The 17,651-nt window shown below is 38.9% G+C and overlaps 1 protein-coding gene across 2 annotated transcripts in view; it reads left to right on the top strand.

Moving 5' to 3' along the window:
- Rnf19a (ring finger protein 19A) overlaps positions 1-17,651 on the top strand; it is a 43,214-nt gene that overhangs the window by 11,239 nt on the left and 14,324 nt on the right. For both annotated transcript variants that reach the window (NM_001357631.1, NM_013923.2), the window contains exons 2-4: positions 5,878-6,633; positions 11,686-11,894; positions 17,382-17,526. In NM_001357631.1, coding sequence (NP_001344560.1) covers positions 5,960-6,633; positions 11,686-11,894; positions 17,382-17,526 — 1,028 coding nt within the window. In that variant the 5' untranslated portion in view covers positions 5,878-5,959. The remainder of the gene's footprint in view (positions 1-5,877; positions 6,634-11,685; positions 11,895-17,381; positions 17,527-17,651) is intronic.

Here is a 17,651-nt window from a genome sequence, read left to right as displayed (position 1 = left end):
AGGTGAACCTCTAAGACTTGCCTTTGTTGTCCTATTGTCTGTTGACTTTTAGTTGAGTTTAGTCAAATTTGAGGGCCTTGTAGGATATTGGATGTTGGATCCAGAGGAGAAAAAAAATTGGGTATTTATTCCTTTGAGTGAAGATGGATATCATCTTCCTTTGTGCTTTTGCCTAAGGGATGGCAGTAGCTTAATCTTCATTGGTTTTTCATTTTTAACCTGATCACTGACTTTCTAAGTACACCCTTTAGTTAACTGTTTGAGAATACCTTTCCCCTTCTCCTTCTCCTCTTCCTTCAATCTCTTTTTCTTCTTTAAGATTTAACGATTTATTTTATGTGTCTAGGTGTTTTGTGCCTGTGCTCGCAGAGGTCAGAGGAGGGTATCAGCTCCCCTGGATAACCTGGTTATGAACTGCTATGTAGATGCTGGGAATAGAACGTGGGTCCTCAGCAAGAGTAGTCAGTGTTTTTAATTGCTGAGCTAGCTCTCTAGTACGAGCTTTTTTTTTTTTTTTTTTTTTTTTTTTTTTTTTTATTAAGCTAGGACTGTGACCAATACAGCTTTCTAAATCTGTGTGGATTGTGCATTCTAAGACTGTAAGATGCTTTGCTTATAAATTTATAAATCAGTATTATAAATTTATCAGTTTATAAATCAGTATTATTTGTGTTGGTTAGGTGTTTCAGCTGAACTGTTGAACTTTTGTAATTTTTACAAAGTGTAAGAAAATAATTTGTCAAATACATTCAAGTTGTGTCAGAACAAACTAGTCAGGGAACTGGAGAGATGGTTTGGGGGTTAAGAATCATTCATTGTTTTTCCAGAGGACTCCATTTCAGTTCCCAGCTCTCTTGGGGATCTGACACCCTCTTTCACACACACACACACACACACACACACACACACACACACACACACACACACTGGCAAATCTTAAAAACAAAGTAGTACTTTTACTAGGTCTTTAGGACATGTGGCTTTTATACATGGTACAAACACCTTTGTTTTGGACCATTTCATTCCTCCTTCCCTTCTTCCTCCTCCCACCCCCTTTTTGTCTTTTTTGAAATAAGAAAAGTAGCTGTGGTTGTCTTGGACTCAGCAATGCAGATCAGGCTGGTATTGAACTCATTGAATTCCATCTACTTCAGCCTCAGCCGACCTCCTTTGGGTAGTTTAATTTCTCAGTTCCACACATTCCTCAAGAGATAGATAAGAGAATCAAGGGGAGAGAGTACAAACACTGAACTAGAGGTTAGGAAAGCTGTCTGACCTGCTTCTCCCAGTTGAAATGCATTAAAAAAAGGACAGAGCACTGGTGTTCCTTTGCCCCTGATAAAGCTAATTCTCTAGCCAGGTTTTTTAAGACAGTGAAAGTATATTCAGCAGGTGGTAATTTGTTGGAATTGTGCTAAATGAGAAAAAGAGACATTTCTCACTTTAATTAACAGATGATTGGAGTTCCTTGTAACACTGATGTTTGAGAAGTGACACTTTTAAATGAAAGCACATAGTATAGGTCTCCTTACATTCCACTCTATCTCAGGAACCAGGGTCTTCTAATATCTTTAGTTACTGGTCCATACTTCCATTCTTAGAGGAACGAGCTCACTAGTAGATAGGTAGTGATATCGTGGAGGTTGCATGCATTAGGGTTTTCCAGAGAAACAGGTGTTACAGATACACAAAAAACTTTTTTTTTTTAAAGCAGGAATTGGCTAATGTAGTTATGAAGGCAGAAACATACACCATGATCTAGTGTCTGCAAACTAGTGGCTGAGAAAAACTGGTATAGCTCCAATCCAAGTGTAAATGTTTGAGAGCCAGAGGAACCAGTGCTATAAGTCCTGCTCTGTGTTCAAAAGGCTTGGAAGCCAGGAGCTCTCATGCGCAAGAGTAGGAGAAAGAGATCATAGCTCAAATGGAGGACAAACTCACCTTTTCTCTTTTCTCTATCCAGGCCCATAGTGGATTAGTTGATTACTCACACACATTGATAAGGATGATCTTCTGTACTCAGTCTGTAGATTAGGTCCAGTTCTCTTACAGTCCTTAGACTTTGCCCACTGCTGCTTTTCTTCATGGTATCAATAATTTGTAACTTAACAAATCATATAGGAATCTCTCTGTGCTCTCTATCATTTGTTCTTATTCTAAAATAGTTAAGTGTTTGCTGTACAGTGCAAGCACCTGGGGTGGGGGAGATTAAGAGAAATTTAAATCATAAAGCTGTCAGGTTCCACAGGAAGAGGTGTGCTGAGGATATCTTAGTAATGCTAGCCACTTACAATGAAGAAAGCTGGGTTAGGATATCCAGCAGCAACCCAGCAACAAAGAAAATTCCTTTTCTAAACTTTGGGGGTGGGAGTCTGAATTTAGAGGGAGAACTCTCTAGTAGTTTAGTGAAGGTACTAGATGGATATAAGGCTGTGATTTTAGAAGCTAATTCTGTTGTCCCACTCTACTTTGGGGCTGCTACATTTTAGTAAATTAGTAGTTTAGGAAGGTACCGGATAGGGAAGGCATGGGTGATTCTCTCTCCACAAGGGCAGCATCTAGGACCTAATGAGGTCTATGTTTGTACATGTGTACATGTGTGAAGGTACATGTGTGCCCACATATGCATGTAGAGGTTGGAGGAGGACATTCAAGTTCTTTAGTACATTCTGCCTTATTCCCTTGAGACAAACAAGGTCTGGAACTGAACCTGGAGCTTACCACTTTTCAGCTAGGGTAAAGCCCAGCAAGTCCCAGAAATCTTGTCTCTACCTCTCCCTGCCCCAGTTTTGGGATTATAGGTCAAGTAGCCACACCTAGCATTCTATACAGAGATCTAAATTCAGATCCACATGCTTGTGTAGCAAGTGCGCTTATCTAATGAACCATCTCCTTACCCCTATACCTAGGATCTTCCTGGGTTTTTTTTTTTTTTTTTTTTTTTTTTTTTGGGGTTTGGTTTGGTTTGGTTTTGAGACAGGGTCTCACTACATAGCTCTGGCTCTCCTGGAATTCACTATGTAGACCAGGCTTATTCTGCTTCCTGAATGCTAGGATTAAATGTGTGGCATGTGCCACCACGCCTAGCAATACTTAGGGTTTAATATATCGTGTTCTATATTAATACTGTGGACCTTATTTAGTCTTTTAAACCATGTTTGATGTAATTGGAGTATGTGTATACACACACACACACACACGCACACCCAGGAGGTCTGATAATGAAACACCAAGTCTGATTGGAGAGGTAGTTCGGCAGTTAAAAGTATTTACTACTACTCTTCTAGGTATTGCTAGGCATGGTGGCACATGCCACACATTTAATCCTAGCATTCAGGAAATAGAATAAGCCTGGTCTACATAGTGAATTCCAGGAGAGCCAGAGCTACGTAGTGAGACCCTGTCTCAAAACCAAACCAAACCAAACCAAAAAAACCCCCAGGAAGATCCTAGGTGTGGGGGTAAGGAGATGGTTCATTGGATAAGAGCACTTGCTACACAAGCAAGTCTTTACACCCACTGCCTGTCACTTAGGCTCCAGGGAATCTGATGCCCTCCTCTGGCTTCTATGGCCACCCATGCATACACCCCCACCCCCCAAACACACACACACACACACACACACACACACACGTACATGCACATGTGCACACACACACACAATTATACAAACATACACCTAATTTTAAAAAAAAGTAGCAAATGGTTGCCTGCACTTTTAATCCTAGCACCTGGGAGGCAAAGGCTGGTAGATATATGTTAGAGGCCAGCCTGAACTATAGTGATTTCCAGGCCAGCTAGGACTATATAGTGAGACCTTGTCTCAGAAAAACTAACCAGCCTGGTGGTAGTGGTGCACACTTTTAATCCCAGCACTCCAGAGGCAGAAGCAGGAGGCAGGAGGCAGGGGAGGCTGAGGAGACAGAGGCAGAGGCAGAGGAGGAGGCAGAGGCAGGGGTGGGGGCGGGGGCAGGTGCAGGTGGATTTCTGAATTTAAGGCCTGCCTGGTCTACAGAGTGAACAGGTGGGGCTGCATAGAAACCCCCCAAAACAAAACAACTCCCACACAACTAATTAATGAACTAACTAAAATACCTTTTTTTAGGGAAATAAAAAAATCTTGCTGCCTCTGTAACATAATGTGAAACAGAAAACGTGGTTTCATTTGGAGGCAGAAGACAACCTATTTGTTTTTAAGTGAGGGTTTAACAAATAGCTTTTAGTATTGTGTTAAGTGGCCTGTGCAGCCAAATCACGGAGGAACATTTTAAGTTTAAGAGAGAAGGTGAATGCCAAAACTTGTATCCCACTATTTTGCAATTGTCATTTCTTAGCATTCCGTGTGTCTACATTTAAATTGTAGTTTGTTCATTTAAGTGCCAATTGAATACTTACATGTTATCTTCTTGTTTTATGTGGAGATTTTGTTGTTTTGCTTTTTTCTCCCTTTTACTAACTATACAACAATAGATATATTTATTTGTAATATGTATTATTACTTAATATGAAGAATGAACTTTATATGTCCGGTCTGTGGACTTGAGAATATGTTTCTATTTAATAAATCACCCAAATTAGCTTCCCCCACATTGTGCAAGACAACTGCACTAGTATCAACCCTTTACAACTTTTGTTGGTATCTAAAACGATCACAAATGGTATCTAATGTTTGAATTTGAATTTTTATTTTTTAGTTGTGATTGTTTTTTAGTTGTTTTGGGGTTTTGTTTGTTTGTTTGCTTGTTTTTTGTAATTCTCAAAACTACTGCTAGAGTCTTTGCGTAGCTCTCAGATTGTACTTTTTTTTTATTGGTACTATTGTATAAAATCTACTTGTATAGTAAGAAAGCTTATTTTTTTTAAAACATGTTTCGTGGTTTATCGTGTGTGGTCTTGTTTAGGAGTAAAAATGCTGGGTGTCCATGTGTTCCAGCTTGGTGGGTGTTGTTAAACAGTTTCCAAAGCAGTTTTCCATCATACTCCTCAGTACTCTGTGAGTGCTCCCTCCAAATCCCTGTGCACCTCTGAAATACCTTGTAGGTGTGTAGTGGCCTCGCTGTGTAACTGTAAGTGTAATGACGAGTCATGGTGTTGCACATTTAAACACGCTTTGGTGAAGTGCTTGTTATGTCCTCTGTCTGTTTTTCTTTGGTTGTCTATTTTTATGCACTTGTAAGTGCTCTTTGCATGTTCTGGACACTGTTATTTTATTAGCTGTTTGTGGCGTGTGTGTTCTCCATGCCTTTAACACTTAATAAGAAAGTCTCTTGACTTGCATTCTGTTATTTAGCCATCTTTTATTTTATGATTAGCATTTGTGATGGTCTGTTTAGGAAACCAACTTGTTGAGATCTTCCCCTCCTTTGTCTCCTACAAGCTTCTTTACATTTAGATAGATGAAGTTCCTGTAACTGATTATTATTGTGTGTTTCTATGTTCACATGACATGGTGTATGCATGATTTCAGAGGACAACTTTAAGGAGGGAGTTTCCTTCTTCCATGAAGAATGTTTTTCTTCAAGATTATCATATAAGCTTTTTGTGTTTGCATGTACATTTTATTTCCAATTAAAAACAAACTAAAGGCAGTGAGGAGCCATTTAAGTCAGCGATAGCTGATTGATTTGATTATCTTAGATGATCAAAGTTTACCTAAGACTTTTATAACAACTGTTTCAGCTCAAGTGTAGAAAATCTTTTCTTAGGATTAAGGAATGTCCTCATTGCTATCTTAGCATTCACTGTATATCTTCTTGTAGACTAATGGCTTTAAGTTTTAAGCTAATGTTTATAGAACATACTTGCTAAGTTTTTCACAGAGAACCTGCAAGAGTATAAAAACATACATTAAAATACATTTTTGTTTTTGTTTTTTAGGACATCTGTGACAACAGTCTTCTCTTGAACTTTTTAAGATTCTCTGAAGAATGGATCTTTTTTACATCATGACTTAATCTGAATGCAAGAACAAGAAATAAGTTTTATTTTTAAGTATAATGAAGGGCTGTGTATGAACATTGACTCTGACTCAATTCTGATGAGCATTTTAGACATGAGTTTACATCAGCAAATGGGCTCAGATAGAGATCTTCAGTCTTCTACTTCCTCCGTGAGCTTGCCTTCTGTCAAAAAGGCACCCAAACAGAGAAGGATTTCAATAGGCTCTCTCTTTCGGAGGAAGAAGGACAGCAAACGAAAATCAAGGGAGCTCAATGGTGGAGTGGATGGAATTGCAAGTATTGAGAGTATACATTCTGAAATGTGTGCTGATAAGAACTCCATTTTCTCTACAAATACCTCTTCTGACAATGGATTGACTTCCATCAGCAAACAAATTGGAGACTTTATAGAATGTCCTTTGTGCCTTTTACGGCATTCTAAAGACAGATTTCCTGATATAATGACATGCCACCATAGATCTTGTGTGGATTGCTTACGACAATACCTAAGGATAGAAATCTCTGAAAGTAGAGTTAATATCAGTTGTCCAGAATGCACTGAACGGTTTAATCCTCATGACATTCGCTTGATATTAAGTGATGATGTCTTAATGGAAAAATATGAAGAATTTATGCTTCGACGGTGGCTTGTTGCAGATCCTGACTGTAGGTGGTGTCCGGCTCCAGACTGTGGGTGAGAACATATCTTTTGGCTTACTTTAATTTGTTTTTCTCTGGGGATAAAATAAGAATTTTCTTGTAGTCTATAGAATAGTCTTAAAATACCAAATAACCTATCCACTCAAACATTTTGGGTATATACCATATTAACTATTAAAAGTCAGAAATTCTAATCTGTTTTTATATTGTCTCTGTTAAATTCTCACTTGCATTTTGTGAAGACAGCTACTAAGATGGTAGTGATCAAGATTAAGCAATAAGCAAATTGGATTTCCCCATCCATGGGCAGTTTTTATTGGGGGATTATAGAATGTTTGTGTTAGGGTTATTTGTTGTCATAAATAAATGACCCTTTTGAAAGGCATTTTATACCACAGACCTGTGTATTCATGTCCATATGGGAACATTTTCAAGTCTCAAGATTTGCTACACACAGGAGTTAAATAACTCATTTGCCCCAAGTTCTAAATGACATGTCATTTGCTCAGCATTTAGAATAAACTAATTTTGCATATGTATTTGGTTCATACATTTATTATCTTCAGTTGTCAGAACTAAGAGAAACCAGTTGTATGCCCTTAATATAACAGCAATGATGGGAAAGCGATAGCTCAATTGACAAAATTACAGATATGCAAACAAACATGGGGATCTGAGTCTGTGTCCCAGAATCCATGTAAAAAAGCTAGGCATGGTGGGCATACCTGCAACCTCATCACTAGGGGGCAGGCAGAAACAGGTGGATACTCGAAGCTCTTCAGCCAGCCAGTCTAGCTAAATTAAGTGGAGAGTTATTGAACGAAGACAGCTAGTATCAGCCCCTGACTTCACATGCATGTGCCTCCATGTTCTGTGTGTGTGTGTGTGTGTGTGTGTGTGTGTGTGTGTGCATATCCTTCACTTACTACATACAAACACATACAAGACTGCTAAATATTAAAAGCCATGAATAGTAAAATTTAACATACCATTAGTACACCATACATTATATAAATAGAGTATGAAAACCCTGAATTTCTATATTATTTCATTATAGGGAAAGCTATGATGCGAATTTATCAAATTATAGTTTCAGAATTCATTGCCAGAATCAAACTAATTTTCAAGAACTTCTTAAGTACAATGTTCAGCTTTGCCTGAAAGGACCCTGATATAGCTGTTTCTTGTGAGACTATGCCGGGGCCTAGCAAGCACAGAAGTGGATGCTCACAGTCAGCTATTGGATGGATCACAGGGCCCCCAATGGAGGAGCTAGAGAAAGTAACCAAGGAGCTAAAGGGATCTGCAATCCTATAGGTGGAACAACAATATGAACTAACCAGTACCCCCCGGAGCTCGTGTTTCTAGCTGCATATGTAGCAGAAGATGGCCTAATCGGCCATCAGTGGAAAGAGAGGCCCATTGGTCATGCAAACTTTATAGGCCTCAGTATAGGGGAACGCCAGGGCCAAGAAGTGGGAGTGGGTGGGTAGGGGAGTGGGGTGGGAGGGTGTGGAGGACTTTTGGGATAGCACTGGAAATGTAAATGAAGAAAATACCTAATAAAAAAAATTTTTAAAAGAACTTGTTGAATAAATTTTCAGATTGTCTATAGTTTTAAATGAAAAAAGTTATGTATTTTCTGTGGGAAAAATCCTTGAACACACAATTGTCTACCAATGATTACTGTGTGATATAAAGCATTAAAAAACTTACTTAATAGTTCATGATTCATTAATTGTATAAAACTCAGGTACAATCTACTATCAGATTTGAATTATGTTTTCTGATACTAAGTGTCTGTTACAACAAAAACATTAAAGGTACTCTATAAGGGGTTAAGGGTGCGTTCAGCAGGTAAAATGCCTGCCTAGTGTGTGTGAGGTGCTGACCTCCAGCACCGTATGAGCTGGGTGCGTTGGTGCATGCCTATAATTTAGCACTTAGGAAGTGGAAGCAGACAGTCAGAAATTTAAGGTCACCTTCAGCTACACAGTAGATTCAAAGCCAGCCAGGGTTGTATAAGGAGCTGAAGGGGTCTGCAACCCTATAGGTGGAACAACAGTATGAACTAACCAGTACCCTCAGAGCTCGTGTCTCTAGCTGCATATGTAGCAGAAGATGGCCTAGTCGGCCATCACTGGGAAGAGAGGCCTCTTAGTATTGCAAACTTGATATGCCTCAGTACAGGGGAACACCAGGGCCAGGATCTCTTGCTCAAGTTATCTGAAAGTTACAGAAAATTATTGCTATTTTTCTAGACATAGAGTATAACTCATCATAGATCCCAGAGTTTGCTTCCACCACTATACCTGGATCCTGTTTAAACAAACAGCTTAGATGTGATGGTATCACTCTTGAGCCTGTAGACCAACTTGCACAATATTTTCACTGGTACAGTGATTTGCAAATCATTCTCCTGAAGTTAGATTTTGAGATGGACAAACATTTTACCTAAAGGAACCTTTCTAAGGATCATTACATCTAATGCTACTGTAAAACACAGAGAAATGAGTCTTGTATATATCATGGAGAAGAAGAATGTGGTTTTTTTAGTATTCTTCATGGAACCCCAGAATACAAGTTATTTAATGAAATGTCAGAAACTGGCCAGCATAAACTGGGACGGTTAAATCTAAGGGACCCACAACAAAATCAGAGAAGATTAGCGATAGTTATAAAAGAAAAAAATAACAAGAAAACATACATGGATTATTTACTCACTTGCCACATTATGTATTAAAATTGAATAAATATTTTAGAGTTGAAAATAAAATGTAGATTCTTTCCACCATACCTGAAACTACAGTGAATTAGCTTCTTTTTTTTTTTTTAAATTTAAGTATTATATTTATGTGTATGGGTGTTTTGCTGCATGTAAATCTGTGTACCACTTGTATGTAATGCCATGTATGTAATGCCTATGGAGTCCAGAAGAGGGCATCAAATCTCCTGTGCCTGGAGTTACAGACCATTGTGAACTACTTTATGGATGTGGGTGCTGAAAATGTAACCTAGTTCCTCTGTAAGAACAGCAAGTGCTCTTAACTGCTGAGTCATCTCTCCAGCCCTTCATTGGTTATCTTAAAATGCAGGGAAATGAAATTCTAAATTCCCCCTTTTATTTAAATTGCCATTAATTTGTACTATTTCAACAAATTCTCCCAGAAGTACAATAGAATTTAAGGTGAAAACTTTGACTATGAAGAATGGGATGCTTAAGCAGTAAATCAAAAAGGGTGGAATGTCCTGCTTCTTCAAGTCTCGTAGTTATGCAGATAGTCTTGAAATTTGATACAATCTTAGTTATGATTATTACTTAAAATTTGTTGCCAGTAACAAGAAGAACATCAAAACTCCCCTAACTTTCCATAAAGTGTTGGTATTTTAAAAACAAACAAACAAAAACTTAATCGATAGGCTTGTTTGATGTTGCTTTCAATAAGAACTAGAAAGCTCTAAGTTTTGACAACTCATTTGTATATGCTCATGTATATGCACTTACAGGAATAGAACTGCTCCCGTGTATCAGTTTGTTCCTCTCCCCCATTACCATTTTACAGAGCTGTATCACAGTATGGTCATCGCTTCTGCCATAGAAGGATTGGGGCATAGATTCAGTGCATTATTTACTTATCTGTTGCTATGATAACTTGCTGTGCCTAAGGATGAGCCCATCACCATCATAGTGGGGGAGCAAGGGCAGCCGCAGTCATGGTGGAAGGAACTGCTGAAAGCCAGCATCTCACGTGGGAGCAGTGAGGAGCAGAGAGCAAAGGGGAACTGGCACGTGGCTTCCGAAACCTTAAAGCACACCTCCGGCGACATGCTTCCTCCAGCTCAGCACTCAAGTGCTGTATGGGGTGGGGGAGGGTGAACCATTCAGGTCACTACACACAGTCTCCGTCTTACCCAGACTCCCTTCTTATGTGTACTAGCTAACTGATGCGGGCTGGGTTTACATAGAATTTTGTGTCAGGTGTAGATTTGTGTGCCTACCATCACAGTCAAGGATATCACAATCTTTTACGCTGCTAGTTACAGCCAGCTGTAACACTACCCCTAACTGAAGAAGCTGAGGCAGGAGCACACGGTCATGGTCTGCCTGGCTGATAGCAAGTTCAGATGTAGTAATTTAGTAAGACCCTGTCTCAAATTTAAGACAAAACAAAGCAATCAAGTAAAAAGCCCAATTTTTTAAAAAAGGTAATAATCCCTCATGTCATTCTAAGTGTCTACTCCCTCCCGCTCTCTCCCTTGAGCCCTGGCAGTCATTAATCCACTTTCCATTTCTAAAGCCTGTCATTTCAATTGTTACACATACAGAGGCATGTAGTTTGTAACTTTCTAAAACTGACTTTTTTTTTTTTTAACTTGAAGTAATCTCCCAGAGATTACATCTTGTTACTTCTGTCAGTCATTTGTTTTGATGCTTGTGTAGGAGCTGTGCATGACAGCCTAGTCATTTGCTGGTTGATGGACATTTGGGTCCTTTTTTCAGTTGGGGCTATTATGAATATATCTGCTATGAAAGTTGATGTGAAGATAATTTAATTTCTCTGGGACAAATGTCTTAACAGTACCCAAATTCAAGTTTAAAATTTTAAATATTAAAAATACTTACTGAGAGAATAGACATTAAGGCCAGTCGTAAATGTACTCGCCATCTTCTTCAACTCCACCCCAAGTCTATTTCACTTCCAGTAGAAGTCCATGAGATTATTATGTGACATTGTTATTGTTTAGTTTGTTTGAGACAGGGTCTTCTCATATAGTCCTGGCTTTGAACTCACAAAGATCTGCCAGCCTCTGCCTCTGAGTGCTGGAATTCATGCACCCCACCCACACCTGGCTAAAATTCAAAAGTAAAGAATTTAGAAATTTTAAAAGTCATTTATATCCTTTGATTTATAACTGTCCTTTTTCTTATTTCGTGTTGGTTAGACTGTAGCTGTTTATGATGTGTATTAATGCAGATATGAAAAGTGCTCTCTGAGTGTTTTAAGTGGATTCTTTTTTTCAATTTTTACTAAGTTGCTTTTGTTTTGTGATGCGTTTTAAATCATTTTCCTTTTTTTTTTTCAAGATACGCTGTGATAGCATTTGGATGTGCCAGCTGTCCAAAACTAACTTGTGGGCGAGAAGGCTGTGGAACAGAGTTTTGCTACCACTGTAAACAGATCTGGCATCCAAACCAGACCTGTGATGCTGCTCGACAGGAAAGAGCCCAAAGTTTACGCTTAAGAACTATACGTTCTTCATCTATTAGTTACAGCCAGGAATCTGGAGCAGCAGGTATTATGTCTGTATTTATATACTCGGGGTGGGGTGGGGTGGGGCGTGAGGGGGCAAATGAGTGGAGATCAGAGGATAATGTGGGTGTAGGTCCTCACCTTTTGCTTGCCTTAAACAGGGTGCCTTATTTTTTTTCTGTTGTGTATGTCAGTAGAGCTACCCTGGACTTCCCCTGTCCCTGCCTTCCATTTCACCATAGAAGCACTGGGATTGCAGACGTGTGTGTACTTCTGTGCTTGTTTGCCCGTCTGTGTGTGATTTCCGGGGATTCAAACTTTGATCTTCATAAATATGAAGAAAGTACTTTCCTTACTGAGCCCTCTGCCTAGTCCCTATCTGATTTTAAAAATAATAAGTTATTTGACACATAGAGATTGCTTGGTGATTGGGGGGGGTGGGGAAAGAAAGGGGTTTATTCAACTTATACTTCCACATTGCTGTTCATTACCAACAGAAGTTTGGACAGGAACCTAGAGGAAGGAGCTGATGCAGAGGCCATGGAGGGATGCTGCTTATTGGCTTGTTCCTTATGACCTTCTCAGCCTACTTTCTTATAGATGCCAAGACTACCAGCCAAAGGATTGCCCCACCCTCAGTGAGCTGGGCCTACCCCATTGATCACTAATTGAGAAAATGCCTTAGAGCTGGATCTCATGGAGGCATTTCCTCACCTGAGGCTTTTTTCTCTGTAATGACTCTAGCTGGCATCAAGTAGACATACAAAATCAGCCAGTACAATTGACCACTTGTCATCTTGACACACAAACATATCACTATTAAACTACAACCTTTCCTTACTTATTTAGCCCCAAGATTGCACATTAAAAACATAAATAACTTTAAAAGTCCCACAGTCTTTACAATTTCAGACCCATTAAAATTTCAGTTCCTCACCAACCCATCTAAAAAAACCTTTGATCTACAGTTTGTCCTGCCCACAGAGTGTTCTGGGACCAGAGCCCAAGCATAATTCCCATCAGAGAGACCAGAGACTTCACCCAGCAACTGATAAGGGCAGATGCAGAGTCCCACAGCCGAACATTGAGTGGAGCTTGGGGAGTTCTGTGGAGGATGGGGAGGAAGGATCAGAGGAACCAGAGGGGTCAGGGACACCACAGAATCAACCAACTGGGACTCATGGGGGCTCACAGAGATCAGGAAGCCTGTAGGGGTCTGACCTAGGTCCTCTGCATATATGTTATGGGTAAATAGCTTGGCGTTCTTGTGGAATTTCTAACAGTGGAAGTGGGGGCTGTCTCTGGCTCTTTTGATCATCGTGGGATACTTTTCCTCCTACTGGGTTGTCTCTTCCAACCTTGATGTGATGGTATGTGCCTAGTCTTACGTAGTTTGTTATGCTGTGTCCAGTTGATGTCCCTGGGAAAGTCTGTTCTTTCTGAGCAGAGACATGGGGCTGGATCTGGGGGAGAAGAGAGATGTAGGGAAGAGACTTCAGTGATGGAAGGAAGGGAAAACTGCAGTTAGAATGTAATATATGAGAGAAGAAACAAAAAATTTCAGTCCCTTTAAAACTGTTTCTTTTAAAATCCAAACTCTTTAAATTGTTGGCTCCAGTAAAAAACAAACAAACAAAAACAAAGTACTTTCCTACTTCAAGAGGGAAACATCAGGGCATAGTCACAGTCAAATCAAAACCAAACCAAACTCCAGCCATCCACTCATGATCTTCTGAACTACAAAGGGCTTGAGTCACTTTTCTGTCTGTGCCCTCTACAGCACACACAGCTTGTCTTCTAGGGTCTGTCTGGCTCCACCCCACTGCTGGGGCTGTTCTTGGTGATCATCTCACAGTACTGGCATCCCTAAAACACTGGGGTCTTCAGCTGCAACTGGGCCGCACTTTGACCCATACCCTCTCATAGGCTCTCCTTGTGGTGCCAAACCTCAACTTCTTTACATGGCTTCTTTAGTCCTAGGTCTTCAACCTGACACTGAGACTGCACCTTCACCGATAATGGCCTCTCCTACCCTCTTAAACAGTGCCAAGCCTCAGCTGCTCTTCATGACCACTTCATGCCTTCAGAAACCAGTACTACCTGGGTGACTCTTACACTGCCAAGCTTGGTTGCTAGCACTTGAGGTCCAACCTTGGCCTCCTCTGGAACACAGCTTCTCTGTGTTCTCAGGAACACTTCCCAGAAGATTTCACCTCAGTGATGCTGGTCTCTTCTTAATCACTGCTAATTTCTTAGCTCCAGCTAACCAGCTTCAATTGTCCCAGTAATTCAAAGGTTTTATTTCAGTGGTGCTGGTCTCTTGTTAATTGCAGCTAACTCTACAGCCCCAGCTGACCAGAATGGCAGAATCTTAATTCAGAATGGCAAATGGTTCTAATCTTTAAACTTTCCTCTGAAGCTTCATAAGCCAGGCCTCCATCTTCTACATTGTTCTCAACATTCTTATCCTCCAAGCTCTTAAAGACTTCTCAACTGAGCTCTTAGCATTCACTGGCCCATCTAACCCCAACTTCCGATGTTCTTCCACTGTCCTCCCCCAAACATGGTCAGGGCTGTCACAGCAATCCCTCATTATTCTGGTACCAACTTGTCTTAGTTAGGGTTTCTGTTGCTGTGATGAAACACCATGACCAAGTTGGAGAAAACAAAGCACTTGGAAAGCGAGGCAAGCATATCTCTGTGAGTTCAAGGCCAGCCTGGTTTACGGAGATAGTTCCAGGATAGCCAAGACTTCATAGAGAAACCCTGTCTTGAAAAACAGCAGTAAAAAAAGGTGTCTTATGTTTCTCTTATAGAAACCTTACTCTTGATATATTCTTGTTTAATAAACACAGAAAGTGGGTCTAAGATTGGAAAGATTTTTCTGTCATTGACAACAACAAAAAAAGCCACTGAGTATAGTCTGTATCTATTATTCATAAATGCATGGTATATAAAACTTGTAAATACATTTAATAAATAGTAATTTGGAATGTATTACCTGGATTGAATAATTTATAGGTTTTTCTTTTTGTATGAATACCATGTAATTAGATTATGTTTCATTTAAATATTTTGTGAAATAAAACTTTGTATGTTCAATCTAGGAGTAAGTGGATAAAAACCATACCTTACTTAGGAAGACACACAGAACTTCTAGGTGTCTTTAGGCAGGAGATTAAGTTACCTAAGAATTTTCTTTGTTCATTGGAGTTTTAATCCCTAGGAAACATTTTGTCTTGATAGTAACAACAGAAAAATTTCAAAAGTATAAAAATTTGTAAAAAGAAAAGAAAAATATATTCCTACCAACCAGTAATACATATTCGTACTAACCAGTAATATATTGAGATTGTCATATACTTTATCCTGCTTGAGAACAAGTCTCTTAAGCTTTACTATGGGTTTAATATTTTATATAATATACTTGAGTTTTCCTTCTTACTTGCCTACTGGCTTGTTTGCATTTCCTCTCCTAAAGATCTGAGGCCTTACGCAAAGGCATCAGCAGTAGTTGTAATAACGATGCATAGGGATGCAGACAGAGTTTCGGGAGGCTCTGGTCCTGGAGACTGAGCAGCAGCCACTGCACGTTTTCCTTGGAGATAACAGGCATGCTTTCCTCTGCCTGCGGAGATATGTCTGTCCACAGGACACACAGACACGTAGAGTCATAGAATAAACTCCAGCCTCCTTTTCCTCTGTGGCCTGAGCAAGGCATTTGTCCCAACTTAAAATGAAGACACTAACAATGCTTATGTCTGTGGGGTTGCAACATTTCTAGCTCATACACATTCTTACAATGTTAGATATGGAAATGCCACAGAGATCTGCTAGAGATTTGAGCTGGTGTGAACCATCACTAATTAAGAAGGAACACTGAAATGGTTTTTGATATTTTTAAAAATGAACATTGCAAATTAGTTATCTAAGCAAATATTGGGCTTCCTCCAAATAGTCACCCTGGGAGTATCAGTAACCATGCTACACTGGAAGGCTCTGCTTGTTATAACTAGCAAATTCTGCAAAGGCTCTATCAGTTTGGCTTGAATGTGGCTATCTGTTGAAATAACCAAAGTTCTTTTATAGCTAAGTAAAACTAGTGGTATCATGCCAGGTAAACCAGGGATTTAGTTCAGGTGGGTTGTGTTCAAGCTTTCTGATGTTGTGACACAACATTGTTACATACAAAGTTCACACTCTAGAACTATGCGATAGTTACCTCCACCCTCAAAAAAATCCAAAAATAATGTCATAATGTTTAATAAGTTTACATTTTGTGTTTGCTGCTTCTTAAGCAGATAGGAATAGCATTTCTTTTTGAAATATATGTTGTCTTATGTGTAAAAGACAGCTTTTTTTTCTTATCCTGTGTTTAAAATTTGTAGTGCAAATGTTATATTTTTAAAGTCATTTAAATCATATAAGTGCTTTTTATATTCTAGAAATTAATCATTTATCTTTGTCTTTGGCTGCTTAGAGCCATTAGTTTGCTCAAAATAGCTTGAATTATTAAAATACTAATGTGAGCCTTACTAATTTTTAAGTTGTAAACAGCTTTATAAGAAACACTAAGAAAACTTGAACTCTTTGATAAAGCAGTTAAAAATTAAGCATAAAACTTGTAGAAAGGAAAATAGAATATTACCTTAATGTTTTAAAAAGTAGTAGCATGGGCTCTGTGGTTACTGCTCTTGTAAAGGTCCTGAGTTCAATTTCTAGCAACCACATGGTGGCTCATAACCATCTGTAATGGGATCTGATGTGTGTGTCTGAAGACAGCTACAGTGTACTCATGTAATAAAATAAATAATTCTTTAAAAAAATAATGGCATGGAACAAATACTTAAACCCAGTGGTTGGCATTATAAATACATTTTCTGAACTGCATTTAAGATAGAGAATATAGATGGGTAATGGAAACCATTAGATAACTACAGGTTGCTACTCAAAGAACAGCTAGAATTCAAATGATAGTATAGCTCTTATCCTTTGTTGATGCCTAAGGTTATCTACGACTGGATTTTTAACTTGGCACTGTTGTGTATTTGTAACATGTTAATCATATACTTTGATTCATGACACTTGAACAGAAAGACAGAGACCACTCACTAGCAGTCATGAGGATAAGAGTGGTTGCCTTTATTCTGAAGCTGTTCTCTATGATTTATAGTGCTCATGGTTGTTGTAATTGCAAGAGAAAAGGGAGTTTCCACAGTGTGCGTTTGTTTGTGGACAGTGCCGTAGGTGAATATGAAGTGGCCACTTCCTAAGAAAGTGGCCTCTTCACTGAAAGAGCAGTATACAGTTCTGAACTCCCCTTTGTCTTTACTCTTTGTTCTCATTGCTACAGTGTTTGAAACAATGTTTACAACCTGTAAATTTAATACAAGGTATATTTTTTCCATACTAAAACCAACAGTCTAAAATTGCCACTTAATGAACTGTAATTGCAAAGATTTGTTGGGTAGTGTTATGACTGCTAATGTTCTATACACTTTATATTTTCTTGTCTCTTTGTTCCTTATAGCTGATGATATAAAGCCATGTCCACGATGTGCTGCTTATATAATAAAGATGAATGATGGGAGTTGCAATCATATGACATGTGCTGTCTGTGGTTGTGAGTTTTGTTGGCTATGTATGAAAGAAATCTCCGATTTACATTATCTAAGGTAAGCTTGTAGAGAGAACTATTTATGCATAAATAGACTTTACACTGTATATCAGAGTTTTTGTTTGGAAAATAATATTAATCTAAGTAATTTTATTCCTAAGATTTATAAGCTACATAAAGAGA

Source organism: Mus musculus, chromosome 15 (genome assembly GCF_000001635.26).
Source record: "Mus musculus strain C57BL/6J chromosome 15, GRCm38.p6 C57BL/6J".
NCBI lineage: Eukaryota > Metazoa > Chordata > Mammalia > Rodentia > Muridae > Mus > Mus musculus.
The sequence above is the reverse complement of the archived record's forward strand: the minus strand, read 5'-3'. Positions and strand labels throughout refer to the sequence as shown.